General features: G+C 42.0%; 1 protein-coding gene across 2 annotated transcripts in view; it reads left to right on the forward strand.

Annotated features, from left to right (window-relative positions):
* Positions 1 to 17,450, forward strand: part of RORB (RAR related orphan receptor B) — a 250,704-nt gene that overhangs the window by 231,283 nt on the left and 1,971 nt on the right. Inside the window, exon 10 of one of the 2 annotated variants that reach the window (XM_036077750.2) lies at positions 3,126 to 9,888. The exons of the other annotated variant lie outside the window; for it this stretch is intronic. Within the exon in view, the coding sequence (XP_035933643.1) occupies positions 3,126 to 3,281 (156 nt within the window). The 3' untranslated portion in view covers positions 3,282 to 9,888. Of the gene's footprint in view, positions 1 to 3,125; positions 9,889 to 17,450 lie in introns of those variants that run through there. 2 annotated transcript variants of the gene reach the window in all.

Below are 17,450 nucleotides of genomic sequence, written 5' to 3' on the forward strand. Positions count from 1 at the left end.
AAATGAAAATATGATTTTGCTTTTTTCATTTCAACAAAAGTAAATGGCTGATTTCCACACGCATTAACACATGACCCAATTTCCAGTGCTTGGTTAAAGGGTTAAGTTGGGTTCTTGCCCCCCATGTCATTGGGTTGAACAAGCATGGCCTTGACTGTTCCTTGAAGGAAGCGTTATGTGGGAATGGAAGCATAGCACCGAACCCGTATATCGCCACCACGTGCCAGGCACTGCTCTAGACGGTTTGTGTTGACCCAGTTAACCCTCCCAACAACTCTCTGAGGTAGGGACCATCTGATGGATAACGAAGCTGAGAAGTTAAGTGACTTTCCCAAGCTCACACAGCTGTAAATAGCACATACGGGATTCAAACCCAAGCAGTCAGGATTTAAAACCCTGTTATCACTAGGCGAATCCTCTCTATGGTCTATCTGTGTCCCATAGGGAACTCAGGAATTCTATTACTTGTCCCCCACCAAACTAACAGAGCCAAGCAAATGGAACCTCCCCTCTCTGAAGATGATAAATTCTGTCTCTGTCTCCTGAAAAGGAGCTAACCTTCCACTCAGCCCCCAGGACTGTTTCAGATATGATACAGAATTTACTTTTCAATTTTGAAAATCAGTTGTAAATTTGTAAGATTTGGACCTCTGTAATAGTTGTTTTTTTGTTTTTTTGTTTTTTTAATGTCCATTCCACGGACACAGTCCATCAGCATCCCAAGGGGTGTTTGTCTCAAACATGGAGGCTGAGCGCCACCTAGACTTACTGACACAGTCCCTAAGGGTAGATCCCAGGAATCTGCATTTTTAGGAAGCGCCCCAGTGATTCTTACGCAGAGTAAAGGTTGACAGTCATTATGGAATCGCATCTGGAAGTTTTCGGAGCTCTGCATATCATCAGTTCAACTGCAGATGATTATAGAAAGCTTTCAAAGCCTCTCCGCATTCGGTAGCTATTTCAGGGAGATTGTAATGTGTAAGAAGTGTTCCAAATTGTTGTAGTCTCCGTCTGTGTGAACCAGCTGGTTGAGAGAGCTTGGATAATTTCCCAGGGGACTTCAGTGAAGCGGACCCTGGTATAGTCTTTACCTATGAAAATATAGAAAAGACACTGTCTTCCACCCTGGACCCAAAGTGACTCTTTCAGAATGCGATTCTGATCATCTCTCTTTTTTGCTGAAAAACCCTTCCAAAGAGCCTTGACGTCAACTTGCATATACTGGCCATGCCCATCTCTCCCGCTTTTCCGTCAAACATGCTCACTCACCGCTCCGTTCATCCAATGCGCCAGGTACCATGGCAGCATCACACGTGGCTCCGGGGCATAGCATGGACCTCAGCATCTAGTCAGCATCCACTCTCCCTTCAGAGCTCAGCTTAAGTGGCTCTTTCTCAGGGAAGCCCTGAGAATAGAGCGTTCTGTTCTCTACCACTTCTAACCCATTCCTGCATGGCGCCCACCAGTTTTCCAGTCTGCTTTTGACTGCGTGATGCCATTATTCACATCTGTCTTCACAAGCAGGTGGTAAGCAAGAACCATACTGTCTTGTGCACTTTGGTGTCTAGCAGGGCCTGTTGCAAGTTCAAGTAACATCCTGTTGGAAAGAAAAGTCTTGATTCTCAGTCTAAAATTTAACATCCATTCTATAAACAAAGATTTCACATTTTTCATTTCCACCCCTATCATTAAGCAGCTGTGGGAATGGAAAGCCCGAACCCCAGACTTCTTTATGTGTTCTAGATCCCTTTAATGAATACATCAACAGCTCTGATCCTGATGCTATTTTTGAATTGCTCATAGTGTGGTTATACACTCATTCGTGGTTAAAAGAAAACTTAATGGAAGTGGAAATTTTTGATTTTGAAGAGCCACAAAGTAACTAATTATCTATTTCCTCTTTCACTTCAAAGGCTGAAATGGTTTCTTATTATTGAATAGGGCAGGGAGCACATGACCCTAATTGGTGATTAGATGGGGTTTATTTAATTTTATTTTACCACCACTTTCAAGTGAACCTTTGGTCAGCTGTATGAACTAGCAGGCTTATCTTTTGTGAAAGTGTTCTCTACCGGAGGCACATCTTATTCCCACAGTCATTTGATCACAATGACACTTGGTTTTAGGCTAATTTTGACACGAAATGATGAATTCTAAGTGTTCCTAAATTATAAATATGTTAAAAGCCAGAGTTGTTCATCTCCTAAGACCTATGCAGCATTTTGCAAACTGTGGACATTTTAAATTATTATAAAACACTGTCTTCCGGGTATTTGAACTCAAAAAATCACATCCCACATAATACATATATATCAAAATCTAGCAATTACAAGTGGCTGTTCCCCCACGAGTTTTTTTTTTTTTAAATGCCTCCCTGAGGAAGCAAGTGCCAGTGACCTCCCAGATTCTCTCTTGATTAAATATAGGTCTCATTTTATGCATTACCATGGAAAAGAACGAGAAAGATTCAGACAAGCTAGTGAGCAAAGCAGTCCCGAGGATTATGGATCGCGCCTCGTACAGTTTAGATTACACCTTCCTCACATGGTCGCCTTCCAAAACCGAAAATCTCACATTCATATCAGAAAACTCTGTGGGAAATGATAGATCATATTAGCTAACAATTGCGATTCATGCCTACACTATTCTTAACACTTTTATATGAATTACCTCTGTCCACACAACAACCCAAGGAAGTAGGAACTGTGAGTAAGCCCATTTTACAAACGAGAAAAGCGAGACAGAGTGTATCACGGCCACCCAGCCCTTTAGCGATTTTGGAACCAGGATTCTGACTCAGTCAGCCTGGCTGCAAAGCACCCACTCCTACCGATCAAACTCGACTACCTCCCATACACACTTTATTTAAGAGCAGTGAATCAGGACGCCTGGCCCTGCGTGCTTGCTTTCTCTATTTTACCTTTCGAGGATGGGGGTGGGAGGCGCGTTTTGTTTTGTTTTGGCGGAAAGGAGAAGCCGAGAGTGAGCCTTCTTTCTTTCCGAACATCTTTTTCCAAAGCCATTTGCCTTCATCTGAGGCCAGGAAGGACACTGATTCAGAAGACAGAGCACTAATGAGCTTCCTTCCCCCTCTGCCCCCTCCCCCGTCTCTCCCCACTCTGCAGTTAATAGCCAAGATCCCCACCATCACGGCGGTCTGCAACTTGCACGGGGAGAAGCTGCAGGTATTCAAACAGTCACATCCAGACATAGTGAACACACTCTTTCCTCCATTATACAAGGAGCTCTTTAATCCTGACTGTGCTACCGTCTGCAAATGAAGGCGACCAGAGGATTGTCTCCTAGTCATGGAATGCACCACCATTAAGACAAAAGCAATGTGTTCATGAAGACTTAAGAAAAATGTCTACTGCAACATTAGGAATGTCCTGCACTTAATAGAATTATTTTTCACCGCTACAGTTTGAAGAATGTAAATATGCACCTGAGTGGGGCTCTTTTATTTGTTTGTTTTTGAAATGACCATAAATATACAAATAGAGGACACTGGGTGTTATCTTTTTTTTTTTTAATTTTATTTTATTCGGGTATGTTTTGGGAGACAACTGTTTATAGAATTTTATTGTAGATATATACGAGAACAGAGCGGTACTTTACATGATTACTTTTCCTGTTAATTGTTCAAATATAATTTAAGAAAATTCCACTTAATAGGCTTACCTATTTCTATGTTTTTAGATAGTTGATGCATGTGTAAATTTGTAGCTGTCTTGGAAAGCACTGTGCATGTATGTAATAAGTATATAATATCTGAGAATATTATATATGACTATTACCTACACCTGCACATGCACTGTGGCTTAAAATACCATACCCACTAGCGAAGGAGGTTCAGTCAGGCTCTCTCATATTATTTCCCTTCTGTGTTATATGTTACCTTTATGTTAGACAATCAGGATTTTGTTTTCCCAGCCAGACTTTTCAACTATCGTCTACGGCAGGATGGTACCAATTCAGAGATAAGTCTATAAAGGAATAAATATAACGCACAGCCTCTATATAAGAACTCTAGCTCTATCAGTGACATCAAAGCCTTGTCAGGATGGTAAATATTGGGGGGGGGGAGGTATTTGGAAGCCATTTTCCTGTTTTAAGAATTAGGCCACAGATAATATTGTGGAGTCCAGGACTTTTAACCAAACAATCACTGTTTCCTATTTTTCAGCAGGACACGCAAAACACTTCTTTTTTTCCTTTGGATTTCGGGCTGGGAAAGAAACTGATTTTGGTGCTTATTGTATCTTCAGCAGAGAAATGCAGTCTGTAGGTTTGACCACCAGCAATTTTTTTCTAATAAAATTAGAGTCACAGCGGAAATCAGAACCCAGGGTCCGGATGCCATTTCATGTAAACATGTTCTCTCTAACCTGTTTTGTTTTGGTTTGGGTTTTTTGGGGGGCTTTTTGGGGTTTTCTTGTGTTGTTTTTTGTTTTTGGCAAAGAAGAAGTAGAAAGAGCACCTACAAAGTAAAGAAGCAGTTCTTTATGTGCATTCTCTTTGCTAAGTTTGTTAGAAAACGCAGCAATAAAGGGGGAGGCAGGATTTTATATGTCCTTCTAGTGTGGGGGCCTCTAATTTCTCTCAACTCCAAAATGCTGTACTGTAAGCACAGAGCAAGAACTCGACAGATCTGAGTTATTCTGTAGAACTAATACACCCCAAAGCCAAAACTATTTCCTATGCAGTTTGACATTGCATCATCCATCTAGCGTGGGCTTACTTTTTTTTAGCAACTTGTACAAAGTACAGAATGCAAGAGGCGAGATGAGGCTTAGTGAATTCAGACTTCCTAGGACAAGTGTTCCTGCTCCACCTGCTCTGCAAGCCAGCTGAGGACCAGGAAAACAGAAACCCCAAGCAGCCTGTTCGGCCTGAGCTCTGGAGGCCCAATGCCTTGGGTCGTAGCTGACCCCAAACAAGAGTTGTTAAAAAAGGAAGCTAGAGCCGAGCTGTGTGTAAAAGACAATGACATGCACTATCTCCCGTAAGCGTAAGCATAAGCATAAGCATAGCCCAGCCGCCGACTCACGAGGCCCCGCCCTTTCCTCCTCGTCAAACACGCACGCACACCTGCTTCGTAAAGTTTCCATCAGTGGAAACTTTGATTTCCTTTTAATCTCTGATGCTCTCCTAAAGTTACATGGTCTTGAGAGCCATCTCTGCGATGCCACAGAACCCCTCCTTCATGATCAGACCGTAGTGCTAGTCTTTTCTTCCAGAGAACAGAGCCTTTTCGCACCTCATGATTGATGAATTCCAAACCCATGGGGAAAAACAAAAAGGCTTTAAAATAATGACTCTCTTTCTCAACTACTGTTATATTCAATTAATTTAACTACATTGAACCAAATTACCTTCGGTGTCTAAGAAGACAGCTGCAGACTGCATATTATGCCGCTGCAGGGACTTGGTTGTTTCTGGTGTAAATGTCACTCCTGCTAGCTCTTTGTATAAAGAATTAATTCCAAGAGTCATATTTCCTTCTAATGGAAAGATTACTTTACTGATTGCTAGGAAAACAGGGTAATGGAAGGCGCTCAATTAAACCAAGCCGTTTCCAAATGCAATGTATGTTTTATGATTGGCTTGTGATAGGCAATGCTTAATGTGTCTACTTGGTGTTTCCCTTTGAGCTTTGAACTTATGTCAGACTTTGTTTTCATTGTTCTGTTGGCCTAGTGTTTTCCGTTGTCGGCCTGTAATTCCTGCTCCGTTGCAAAGGGAATCATTTGTTTCCTCCAGTCTACCTTAGAGGATTTAAATTGGCTCAGTTGATGAAGTGGCTGAGAATTTTTTCCTTCCCTGTCCCATGGGTGATGTAGGAAAAGGATTGCTCCCCACATTTGCCTCAGGAGGTCCTGGATTTGAGTTTGTTTGCCGTTTCCACTAGTGCAAGCATTTCACTGGGACGGCAGGAACCTTTTGAAGCGAGGGGACAGGAAACAGCTAGCGACTGAATCAGAACAAAACAGTGGAAACCAGTACATGCTCAGCCCGCCTCAGTAGAGAAGAGAGATGTCCATTTTGCGCCCCAGTTGCCAAATCTGTCCCTGAAAAGAGAACCCGGTCATATTTTCAGTGGTAACAAAAGCCTTTAAAAGCTGCCTTTTGAACATCTCCTATGACCCCATCTCAAGGTATTTTGAAATTTGGTAGAGGACAACTTTCTGTACCACATGCCGTCTTTGTCCCTTCCCAACACCTTCACGCCACAATGCGCACTGGACGAAAGAACCCGTGAGCTTCACTTCATGCTTCGTAAATGACAATCACTGCTTGATGCACATGTTGCACTCTATCCACTCAGGGATGTTTCATTAAAAAAAAAAAAAAGTACATCAAGGAGGAAGGGGAAAAAAACAGGAAAATGACAACAAAACGTAAACGGCATAAATTAAATATGCCAACAGGAGAACCTCTCTGACAAGGCTTTCAGAACAATAAGCAGTAACTCTGTGCTGTTAACTGTGTGGACTTGCTGGAAAGTTGCACACGAATAAGGACAACTTGGTCTCATTTTCTAAAATCTGCTAAGAGCCAAAAAATCCAGTTTCCCTATTAATGGGAATATGCATCTCCCGAGCAAACCCAAGCTTCCTAGACAAGTCCTGAGCAGGGAAAATACAGAAATCTTAGGGGCGTGAGCGGACTCTGCCAAGGGAGGTAAAGTTGTGTGAATTCAAATTCCAGTGTATCTGTGATCTGGAAAAGGAAAGGCAAATTCTGGAGGGAATATAGAAGAAGGGATTCCAAATCTGGCTTGATATGCCACACATATTCCTATTGTCCACAACTTGGGTCGTCTTTGTATCCCTTATTCCGTGGCTTCCCTCCCTCCCCCCCAGAGAATGAAAGCTGAGGGTAGAGATGTACTCTACAAACATACCCTTTCTGGATTTCCCTCATTTGAATACTGTCTTCAGGGTTCTGGAATAAAGGACCACTGTGTAGGTATAAACAGAGAATATAGTGGTCTCTTGGTTAATGTGACTTCTTGGGCAGAATCTGTGACACCTTAAATCACAGTGAACTCTGGACATTATTAGCAAGAGGTGCCAGGGAGACATCAGGACACTTCCTATCATAGCTGCCTTGTCCAACACCTAACTTCACAGCAGTCAAGCTAAACTGTTTGTAGAAAACTACACACATGACTAGTCAACTCACGCTCACTCTCCACAATCCCATGTGTACCAGGCTTGAATGCAAAAGCGATTCTTCTGTCCCAAGGACAACCTAAAACTTAACGAGCTTTTTTTGAAAACATCAGTCAGATGCAAATGATGTCCGTTTTGTTGCATGTGCTTTGTTTCCATGTATTATAGAAGCAAGGAAAAATTCCACTGCTATTGGAAATTAGAAATAACTTTTTCCTGACTCTCTTCTCTCTGTAAACGTTTGCTTCCAGTGAAGTTCCTACAGTTGGCAGTAAATTCAGGCAAGGCTGCGTGGGCCCTGACAGAGCCACCGTTCGATAGAGCAGCAATAACTTGAAAGTACGCATCTGTAGTGAACCTTTGCACAGTCCCCTGTGTCAAGAAGATGAAAAGTCCACCATCTGCTTTAGATGAAGTGATATTTAATTTTTTGTTTCCAACTGCCAATAAAAGCAGCAGGCTGGTATGGGAAACCAGGTGGGTCATTAGACGGGAGTTGACAACCTATTTTGTGGAAGGGCGCGGGGACAGGTCTCAGGACCCAGAGGTACATGTTCATTTGAAGCAAGGGTTAAAAATTCAAAAGCCTGAAAGGGCCAGGGAGTTGATGCAAATGAGCGAGAGCAGTTCAGCGGCCAGCCTGCAAGGAAGTGCCCCATGTGAAAAGGGACATCCGAAGGCCAGCTAAAGCCCAAGTGTTGCTAACGCTTCTGAATCTTATAAAATCTCCCTAGTTGTAAGTGATGTCAGTCGATTCAGAGCTGAGGGCAGACCAAACAAATACATCTCGGAGAAGAGGGTCCACGGTCGGCAACCTCTGGTTTACAGCAAAATTGAATCTAGGGGCCTGTTTCCTGGAGTAAGTCTGGCCAGACAGGACTCCGAATGAATTAGAGAGGGGGGTGGGGGTGGGCGCGGAGCTCTTGCCCACTGATACTCAACTTGGTTTCCACATCTGACTGTCACTCCCAGAGGATATAGTAAGAGTGTAGGAAAAAAAAAAAAAAGCCATCTAAAAATGCAAGCGATTCAATTTAACGATGGCTTATGAGAGACATTTCTATTTGTCTTGCCCAGACTCCTAGCTTCATAGAGCCAGGTGGCTAGGTTTCTTGCCACTTTCTTCTTGTCAAACGCATGATCTTTATGCTTTTGAGTCTCGATGTGTCTCTTTAGATATGTGGCTTCGATATCTGTGACACGTGTTTACTTTCCCTTAGTTGTATCTGCAGAATGTATTCTGTAGTCATGATCACGCAGTCCTCCATGTTCTGAAGTGCGGGACCTGGGATTCCTATGCAGCTGATGGAGGTTGTCTGTTTGTGCACTTTTTGCCTAAGCTGCTGAAAATCCTCCGAAGTGAATTGGCCATAGTAATCTTTGCCTCCTGCATGACTGTAAGCACGACCTCCAGTGGATCAGAAAAAGCAGCTCAGTGATTGTTCTCATGGCCAAAACTAAAGCACAAGGTGACCGGCATTGAATAGACCCAGTTGAGGGAGGCGCAGAGTGTCCACACCCCAGCTGGGCAGCATGATCCTTCTTTTAAACCCTACTCTTCTGGCGGGGGCCGGTGGAGGGCATCTGCGTGCCTCCATCCTGACCACATGCACACACACGTTAGGTATGTCTGAAAAGCTACAGATCACACATCCAAGCACAGTACTGTCTGCTTCATTTGAGGAACACACACACACACACACACAGTGCAAACTACACCCACAGAAAACTGAGTATGTATTGTAGAAATGTAGAGGAAAAATAAAAATATTTTTTCAAATGTAATTACTTTTAATATATGCTTGTGGAAGGTCTAATACAATGTATGCTGTCTCTGTAATTTTTGCTGTAAATAACTGGAGACAGTGAATACACTGATTTTTCTATGTCTCTGTTTAAGCTTAAGACTTTGTAACAATTTTTTTAGAGGGGGAAAACCAACAAAGAGCAAATATGTACTTGCTTCCTTTCTGCGTATTCTGCGTGTTATGTACTTTTCAGAAACTGGTTGTTAACCGTTTAAGCATCTTGACGGGTCATTGGTGTTAAGTGTATGCTTCTTTTTGTAATACAGCTGAGAAAGGGACAGGGCTGTCCATTAAATCTGCTCCAAAGAATTTGTACTGAAGACCGGCCCAAGACCTGCAAACACTATCTGAACTAGACAATGTGAGGAAAGAAAGTTTAAAAAAAAAAAAAAAAAGTTGCCTCAGTAAGTCATCTTTCCTTGTAGCAAGTGGCTTTGTCCAGATCCTTTCTGCATGGACTAGCTTAAGGAACAGAAACCCTGCTTTCTGATGAACAAACTATTTTTGTACACGTTGATTTCTTATGAATAACCTGAGGTCAGATCACTCATTCGCTGAAGCCATAACTGACCTTCACCAAATAAATGTTGCGAAGAACCTGGGGGAGGGTTGGGGAGACACCGAGAGGGAGGAAGATCGAAGGTGTCATGAGCTGTAACCACACAGGCAGGAGCAAGTCTGATGAACCTGATGCTTTTCCTGCATCCCAAATATGACTTTAAAAGGCTAGTATTTTATGATGATCGATTTATAATAAAAAAAAAAAAAAGATATTTAGATTTAAATGAGACTTTCCAATATTTTTTAAATCCCTGACAATGCTTCCCTGCTTTTAGGATTGAGAGAAATGATTTTCATCTACTTCCAACATTCAGAGATTTGATTTTTATGTTAGCTCCAGCCTACACGTGTAAAGTGAAAAACGACTCCAAGTCCTCCAGCAGTTGGAACCACGGGCTGCCAGGGGGCTCGGCTGTGCCTCCCAAACAGGATGCACCTAGAGGGGCCACCGTGAAGCGCAGTTGATACGTCTTATTAGCATGCACACCACGGTTGGCAATGCACAAACGTTGCCCTGCCAAACACATGTAAAATAAAAGTATTCACTCTAAGACGCATAATAATTATACTTTTTTAAAAGAATAATGCCTCCTATAGTCACCATTGATTTTTCTGGAGCTTAATCACATTATTACCATGTATTATTATTGGCCTATAGAGGCAAAAGGCAAACTACAAATAAACCCCGTGACATCTAGTTTTAAAATCTACAATTTTCTGATCTCTCTCTCCTTGTTTAATATATAAGCCCTAATTTCTGTGTACGTGAGTAAAACTGCAGCCTGAGTCATTTAGGAAGTAAGCATTGAGTTGTTTTTTTTAATTATTATTATAAATATACTAGAATAAAACAGCACTCCCTAACAATTAAAAAAAAGAGTTTTATATTACTTTAGAATGTAATAGGTTTTTGTCCTTATTTTATGTCCTGTAAATTATTAGTTGAATACTGTTAGCATTCCCAGATAATGCACACATGATTTCTGAATGTTTTCTGTAAATGACAATCAATGTTTATGAAGTTCCCTCCTTTAATGCTGAACAAAATTAAAAGAAGAAAAAGAAAAAAGTCTCGCCTAATCATTTTCTTTCCCCTGACAGGGAACAAGGAGGGGATGAAGGAGATAGACAGATTTGCCTTTGAAAACATTATCCCATGGGCTCTTAAGTTGCCCTTTTTCCAGGATCTAATAGATAATTCTTTTCTGGAAATTCTTGTGTCCTCATGGACCTGGCTTGGGTTAGAAGTGCTCACTGAGAAAAGACCCACACTTCACCGCAGTCTCATAGCTCACCAAGTTGCAATTAAAATATGAGCAGCAGCTCTCAAAGATGGTAGCTCTCCTTTTCTAGAACTTTCATAAAAGGAGGCCCCAGCCAGCAGAGCCATGAGCAACTCCTCTGCAAACATTTTCTTGGAACAAGTCGCCACAGGCTTGCAAATAGATGTAACAATCCCTACACCTGACAAAAGCTTTCAGATAATAAATAATTGATGACTAAGTCTCTAGGTCTGATTTTTTTTTTTTTAACAAAGCAGCACCAAGCTACTCCGCCACCAAAATCAATGCCCACTAACATATGAATACTCTGAGTTTTAGGTGAAGATACAGTAGAAAGTCATTGAGGATAATCACAGACTCACAGAGATGCTGAAAAAGGCAATTCTAAGAGAGGCTGTTGATTTTTTGGGTGCTTAGAGGCCCTTGCAGGTTGGGGTCCCTAGAGCTGAAATGCTCCACTAGTAGTTAAAGCAAGATTTAACAGATTTTGCCATGGTCCACACAACAAGATGAGCCTTACAAAGCCATAATTATGTCTTTGGAACCAGTGGTGACCCATGCAGTGTGTTTCGAGCAGTGTCTCTATTCCAGACATCCAGATCCCACGTGGCCTTGATCAGAGAACACAGAAACAGAGAACTGCCCCCATCTTTCTGTTAGAGCACCATTGTGTCCCATGGTTTCTAATCAGGTCTTCAAATGACTGGTCAGAGACAGCAAATATATGATCTCAAGCTATTCCAGGCTCCTCTCAATTTCCACCAACAACTGATCACAAAACTCTTGACTGTAAAATTATCTAATTTTTTTCCCCCAGAAACCTAGATCTAGGCAGCATTAAAACACGGAAGGAAACCACTTTTAAACTCTGGTTGGACCATAGAAAATGACAGTTATTAACCTTCGATAGCATTATTAAAAATTACGAATGAAGCCATTTTTGTGCCCAAAGCACTGTTCCATTCCTAGATCCTACTCCCTATTTAAGAGTAAGAACTGGCAACATGTTTCCATAATCACACCAAGCTAGTGTGCATAAGACATTTCAGATACCGAAGGAGTAGCCAGCATTTGGCCCCCATCCCACATGGCAAACAGCTCCTTGACCCAATTAGAGAAGACGTAGAAGTGAAGCAGACCCCCTAATGCCATCTTGGTGGGGGAACGGGGTGTCTCATATGCCCAAGTCACCATGCTATACAAGCTTTCTCTCACTGTTGTCTGAACTTGAACTTGCTAAGTTTAACTGGTTGAATAAATATTACTATAAGATACTATAAAATTCTTTACAGCTCTGTCTCCCAGATCTTTAAATCTCCCAAGTTCATGAAGCAGGGCATGGCATTGTGTAAGCACTCAATAAATGTGTCAACTACATGTACTGAGATCCAGTCTCCTTTTGTAATTTTAGCTTCCCAACTATTTGCTGTCATTTCACTGGTTTTACCCTGGAGCAAATGACCCTCTTGAAGAGGCATCAGATTTAGACATGCTTTTTTACCATAAGCAGTGGAGAGGGGAAATGGCAGCCCCTTGGCAAAAGGCACCGAAAGAACGCTCTTTCCCTTCTCTTCTCCAAAGATTTAGCCAAAAGCAAGGAGAGAAAGAGTCTGAATGACTATTAGTGGTTAAACATAACTTCCTAGATTTTCACAGAAGACTGAGCCGGGCAGGAAACAAAAATAGAGAAATCAGGGAGCCCAATTTGTAAAATAAATTGGACATAAAAGCCTGGGTTTGGCATATCCCTCTCAAATTCCCCCAGTCTGGTCTGATCAAGTCACAAAGTCTCAATCAAAAGGAAGAGAATCTGGAGAACTAATCACTCCTTGTGCTATTTCACTGTACAAGTAAGAAATTTTAGAGAAGTCACTGCTTTTTAAGAGACGGAAATTATCATCGTTGTACTCATGCACTCCTGATGCAGCAGTCAAAATGGGGAGCCCAATGTCACATGTCACCTTCATCACTGGACATTTTGCATGTGGCCAGAAGATGAGGCAAGCAAGAGGGAACATGTAAGATTACATAATAGGTTTGGACAGAGTAGGCTTATCCACCTTCCACCAATCAGAATTAATCCCATGATGCCACATAACAGCAAAGGTTATGGGAAATGTAGTCTACTTGTGTGCCACAGAGAAAAGACACCAGGTTTTGGAAACACTTAGCAGTCCTGACACAAATGTGAAAAGAATCCAAGAGAGTCTCTAATTTCCTATCAGGTACTGTAACAAACATTTATTCAACAAATATTTACTTCCACTACTATATGCCAGGCACTGTTCACTGGAAATCCAAATCATGAAATATGACAGATAAAGACTCTGCTCTTATGGTCCAAGAAAGGTGGATATACAAGAGGACAAAGACATAATATAAATAACTATAAAAGGGAAATTTTATTACAACCACTACACTAACTACAAAAAAGACATTATAAGATGCTCCTATACATGATCATTTATTCTCTATTTAACTCTACTGTTTGAACTCATTATCACTCAACATTCACCCATCATTGCTCATTGTTTTTTTAAAAAATAAAAAATAAAAAACAATGTTAATTATTTAATTAATTTCTTAATAGTGAAACAAAATCTTCCTTCGCCTATCTTTTACCCCCGGTTATAGCTGGTTCGGCTCATTGAGACTAGGCAGAGCAAGTGTGTGTCCAAACCTCTTTGTCCTATCAAAGCCTTAAATAAAGTACATCTTTCACTCCTGACTCCCGGTCTTCCTTTTCGCAAACTAAAAATTCTCAGTGATCCCAAACATCTCTGGCAACGTAATCTGCTCATAGAGACAAGTATTGTTCATCTGAAGAATCTCTTCAGAACAACCAGCAACACAGATCAATGACATGAGGGGCAATTACAGATTCTCTCTATATCACCGATAGGAGTCGTCTGTGCATTTATAACATGGCTTTTACAGACACCTGAGTTTTAAAAATGTAGGTTTTGTTACTCTTCGGGTACAGGGAGGCAACAGATCAGGAGAGGATTACCCCTGAAAGGAGTTTGCTGCAAACAGTTCCCAAGAGAAGGGGGCACCCATGCCATGCCACGCAAGGCCACGTGGGGAAGCACCAGGTTGGTCAGGAGGCAAAGGAGTGAGGGAGAAACCCAGGAAAGAGCTTTTCTTATGGTTTCCATGGCAAGGAACTGATAAGGCAAGATAAACAGGTTTAGGGTTGGCTAATTTGGATAACTGGATTTGGATCCTTTCAGCTGGCTCTGGAGTTTAGGAGGTATCTCCTCTCCTCCTCAGTACCTGGCCCTGGGGTGATTAGGGTGGGGGGATAGTGAGCAGAGTGTGAGAGCTCAATAAAAGAAGTGGTTGGGGCAGGGACTCTGAATTGGTCACTATGCATTTGAAAGAGCCCACTCAGGGGCATCACTTACTATCCTAGGAACTGGTTGGCCCTGGGAGTGGGGGAGTCTTTAGTCTTTGCAGGGTCAGGCCACAAATGTCAAAGCATCACAATAAAAAGACATGCTTAATACAAATTGATTTGTGCATATTGACCCACAAGGGAAAATACCGGATCCCAAATCTTACACGTGAAGAACAGAACAATTTCTGTCTTTCGTGGAAAGATATTTTTTGAGATAATCCTCTGTGTTTTTCCATTTTCCCTCCTCTGGGTTCAGATTCACACCTTAGGCTCCTTGTAATTCCTTCCTTCAAGGACTTTTACAAGGTAGAAAGCTGAGTCCCAGGCTCCTGAGTCCCTGCCCCAGCAATGATTATTCTTTCTCACATAGAGCCTCAAGGAAGAGAATTTTCATCTTCAAGGTGTAGATCATGAAGAAATATGCAGTGATTATGCTGACTGGAACACACACACACACTTACTCCCAATTTCTAGGCACGACAAGACCTCCCTGTGAGGGGGGCACCGTGATACTTCATTCAGCTCTTATTAGGCACCTACTATGGCCAGTGTGTCAGTCATCACAATAAGAGTCTGCTAGGGCTGCTGTGAGCAAGAGCCACAAACTGGGTGGTTTAGTGACAGAAATGTATCGTCTCCCAGTTCTGGGGGCTCGAAGTCCAAGATCAATATGTCGGCAGGGTTGGTTCCTCTGAGGGCTGTGAAAAAGAATCTGTTCCGTGCCTCTCACCTAACCTCTCAGGTTTTCTGGAAATCTTTGGTGTTCCTCAGCTTATAGAAACATCATCCCGATCTCTGCCTTCCTCTTCACCTGGCATGTCCCCTGTGTGCGCATCTGTGTCCAGATTTCTCCCTTTTAGAATCATATTGGATTAAGGCCCACCCTGGTGAGCTCATTTTAACTTGATTCCCTCTGTAAAGTCCCTATCTCTAAATAAGATCACATTCTGGGGCACCTGGGTGGCTCAGTCTGTTAAGCATCTGCCTTTGGCTCAGGTCATGATCCCAGGGTCCTGGGATAGAGCCCCATGTCAGGCTCCCTGCTCGGCGGGAAGCCTGCTTATCCCTCTGCCTGCCGCTCTGCCCACTTGTGCGATCTCTCTGTCAAATAAATAAATAAAATCTTTAAAATAAATAAAAAATAAATAAGATCACATTCTGAGGAACCGGGGGGTTAAGATGCCAACCTCTCTCTCTCTTTTTTTTTTAAGGGACACAATTCGGCTAATAAAAATTAGGGAGAGAGTCATGAACAGACAAGTTTCTTCCTCTCAGACAGTGTGCATTCCTCTGATATTCTGTTAGGTTCCCACCCATTCAATGAGAGGATACTCTAAACTGATCTCAAGAAAATAAAGGTTTTTTCCTGAATGTCTGTATGAACCAACAATACACAGATTACGCAACTTGTTCATAACGCAAAGGAAAGAGGTCACAGCAGCATTAGAAAATAACGGGGCAGAGGGAAGAGATAAGGTTGTTTAAAGAATGCTATAGGAGGCATGTAAGGGGTAAGTGAAGTAAGTGGGAATTCGGAGATTCAAATATGGCCAGCCAATCCCAAATCTTCCATCATCCTTCCATGCACTTTTCCCAGAGACCAAATGTCCCACCTCTCTATTCAAACATGAACTGAGAATTTATACTTTCTCACAGCCAGCTAAAAATGTTTAACCAGGAGGGTGGAGAATGTAATTAATAATCCCTGTACAGCTCCAAGTGGCAATAGGAGGGATCTGCCAAACGGCAGGAAGGTTTTTACCAGAGCTGTGATCCATGTGGATACTACTTAGTATCATCTAGAATGTGTTCACCACTTCCTCCTTGGTACTCTCCATCCTCATCACACTTTACAAACCTAAAGCCCTGCAGTTTTCTTTCTTTTTTTTTTTTTTTGTTTTTGCCCTGCAGTTTTCTAACACGTTTGGGTAAAATGCCATTTTACTGACTGAGGGTTGGCGGTTGGTAAGTGGGGGAAGCAGTCAGGAAAGATTTTGCCAAAATAACTCTCATGTCCCTCAGTCTGCAGAAACTTTCCCTCCACAAGCCCCCCATCCACATCCTTGGTCAGGGAATTCTTGTTCATGAAGCCTGGAAACTCCCTATGCACATATTAGACAAGACAGAAACATGACACACATGGAAACTGTTGTTTTGTTTGTTTTTGTGCTTAAAGCCATTGAGCTCTAAGATGTTTCTGGTCTTGGAAGAAAAAGCCAGAAAAATATTTGTCATTAAAATAATACCCCCCTGCAAAAAATCCCTTGGTGTACATCTTAATTCTACATCATCCAGCTTAAAAAAAAAAAAATCTTTATTTTTTTTTATTACAACTAATTATTCCAGGTTCGTGAGGGGATAGGGGCTTTAAGTTTTCTCTAAGTTCTCCCTTCCAAAACACCATCCCCCCCGCCCCCAGAAATTAAGAATTAAATTCCTAAAAGTAATGTTATAGGAACGTGTGGACACTCATCTCTCGGATGGTTAAATGGCTTTGTGCTATGGGAAATACTGATCTACTTCTTAGAATTTAAATCTCTCATCCAGACAGATTCAAGGCAAGAGTCAGGCTGCTCTTTCTAATTCATGTTTCAGAGAGGACTCCCAGGTGCCATCTAGACAGTTCTGCCTCATGTCCTGCTTTTACCTCACTCACGCCTTCCCCTTCACCCCACGAGAACAAATGCCTGTCCAACTGCCCTCAATGGACTATGTAGTGAAATATTCTTTAAAAATAAACTCTTCAGTGAAAGAGCCCAGATATTTGCTCAAAACGACCAGTAAATTGTTTTTTTCCACACTAGTTTTTCACAGAGATGGTATTAGCTATTTTGCTGCTAGTCCCCAGAGGTCAGGGATGAGAACTGCCAAAAGGCAAGGCATTGTGATCAAATATTAAAAAAAAACAATCTGAACGATAAGCAGATGGAAAGAAAGCCGAGCTCAGGCCCCACATCCCTGAGTCACGTCTGTTTCCCTCATCCATTCAACGAACACAGAGTGCTTGCTATGTGCTAAGTATTATACCAGATGCCAAGGATAAAAAGATGGTTAACATGGTCCCTGTCCTCAAGGTTCTTCACAGCATAGCAGGGTAGGCAGACGGACAAACAAAAGCAGTGATACATTTCAAAAGAAGTATTTATAGAGAGGATTCTGATAACTGTAAAGGAGGAGTCATTTTCTCTATTGGGAATAGCTGTAGGGGAAAATGGGGAGA

The sequence above is a fragment of the Halichoerus grypus genome, chromosome 14 (assembly GCF_964656455.1).
Source record: "Halichoerus grypus chromosome 14, mHalGry1.hap1.1, whole genome shotgun sequence".
Classification (NCBI taxonomy): domain Eukaryota; kingdom Metazoa; phylum Chordata; class Mammalia; order Carnivora; family Phocidae; genus Halichoerus; species Halichoerus grypus.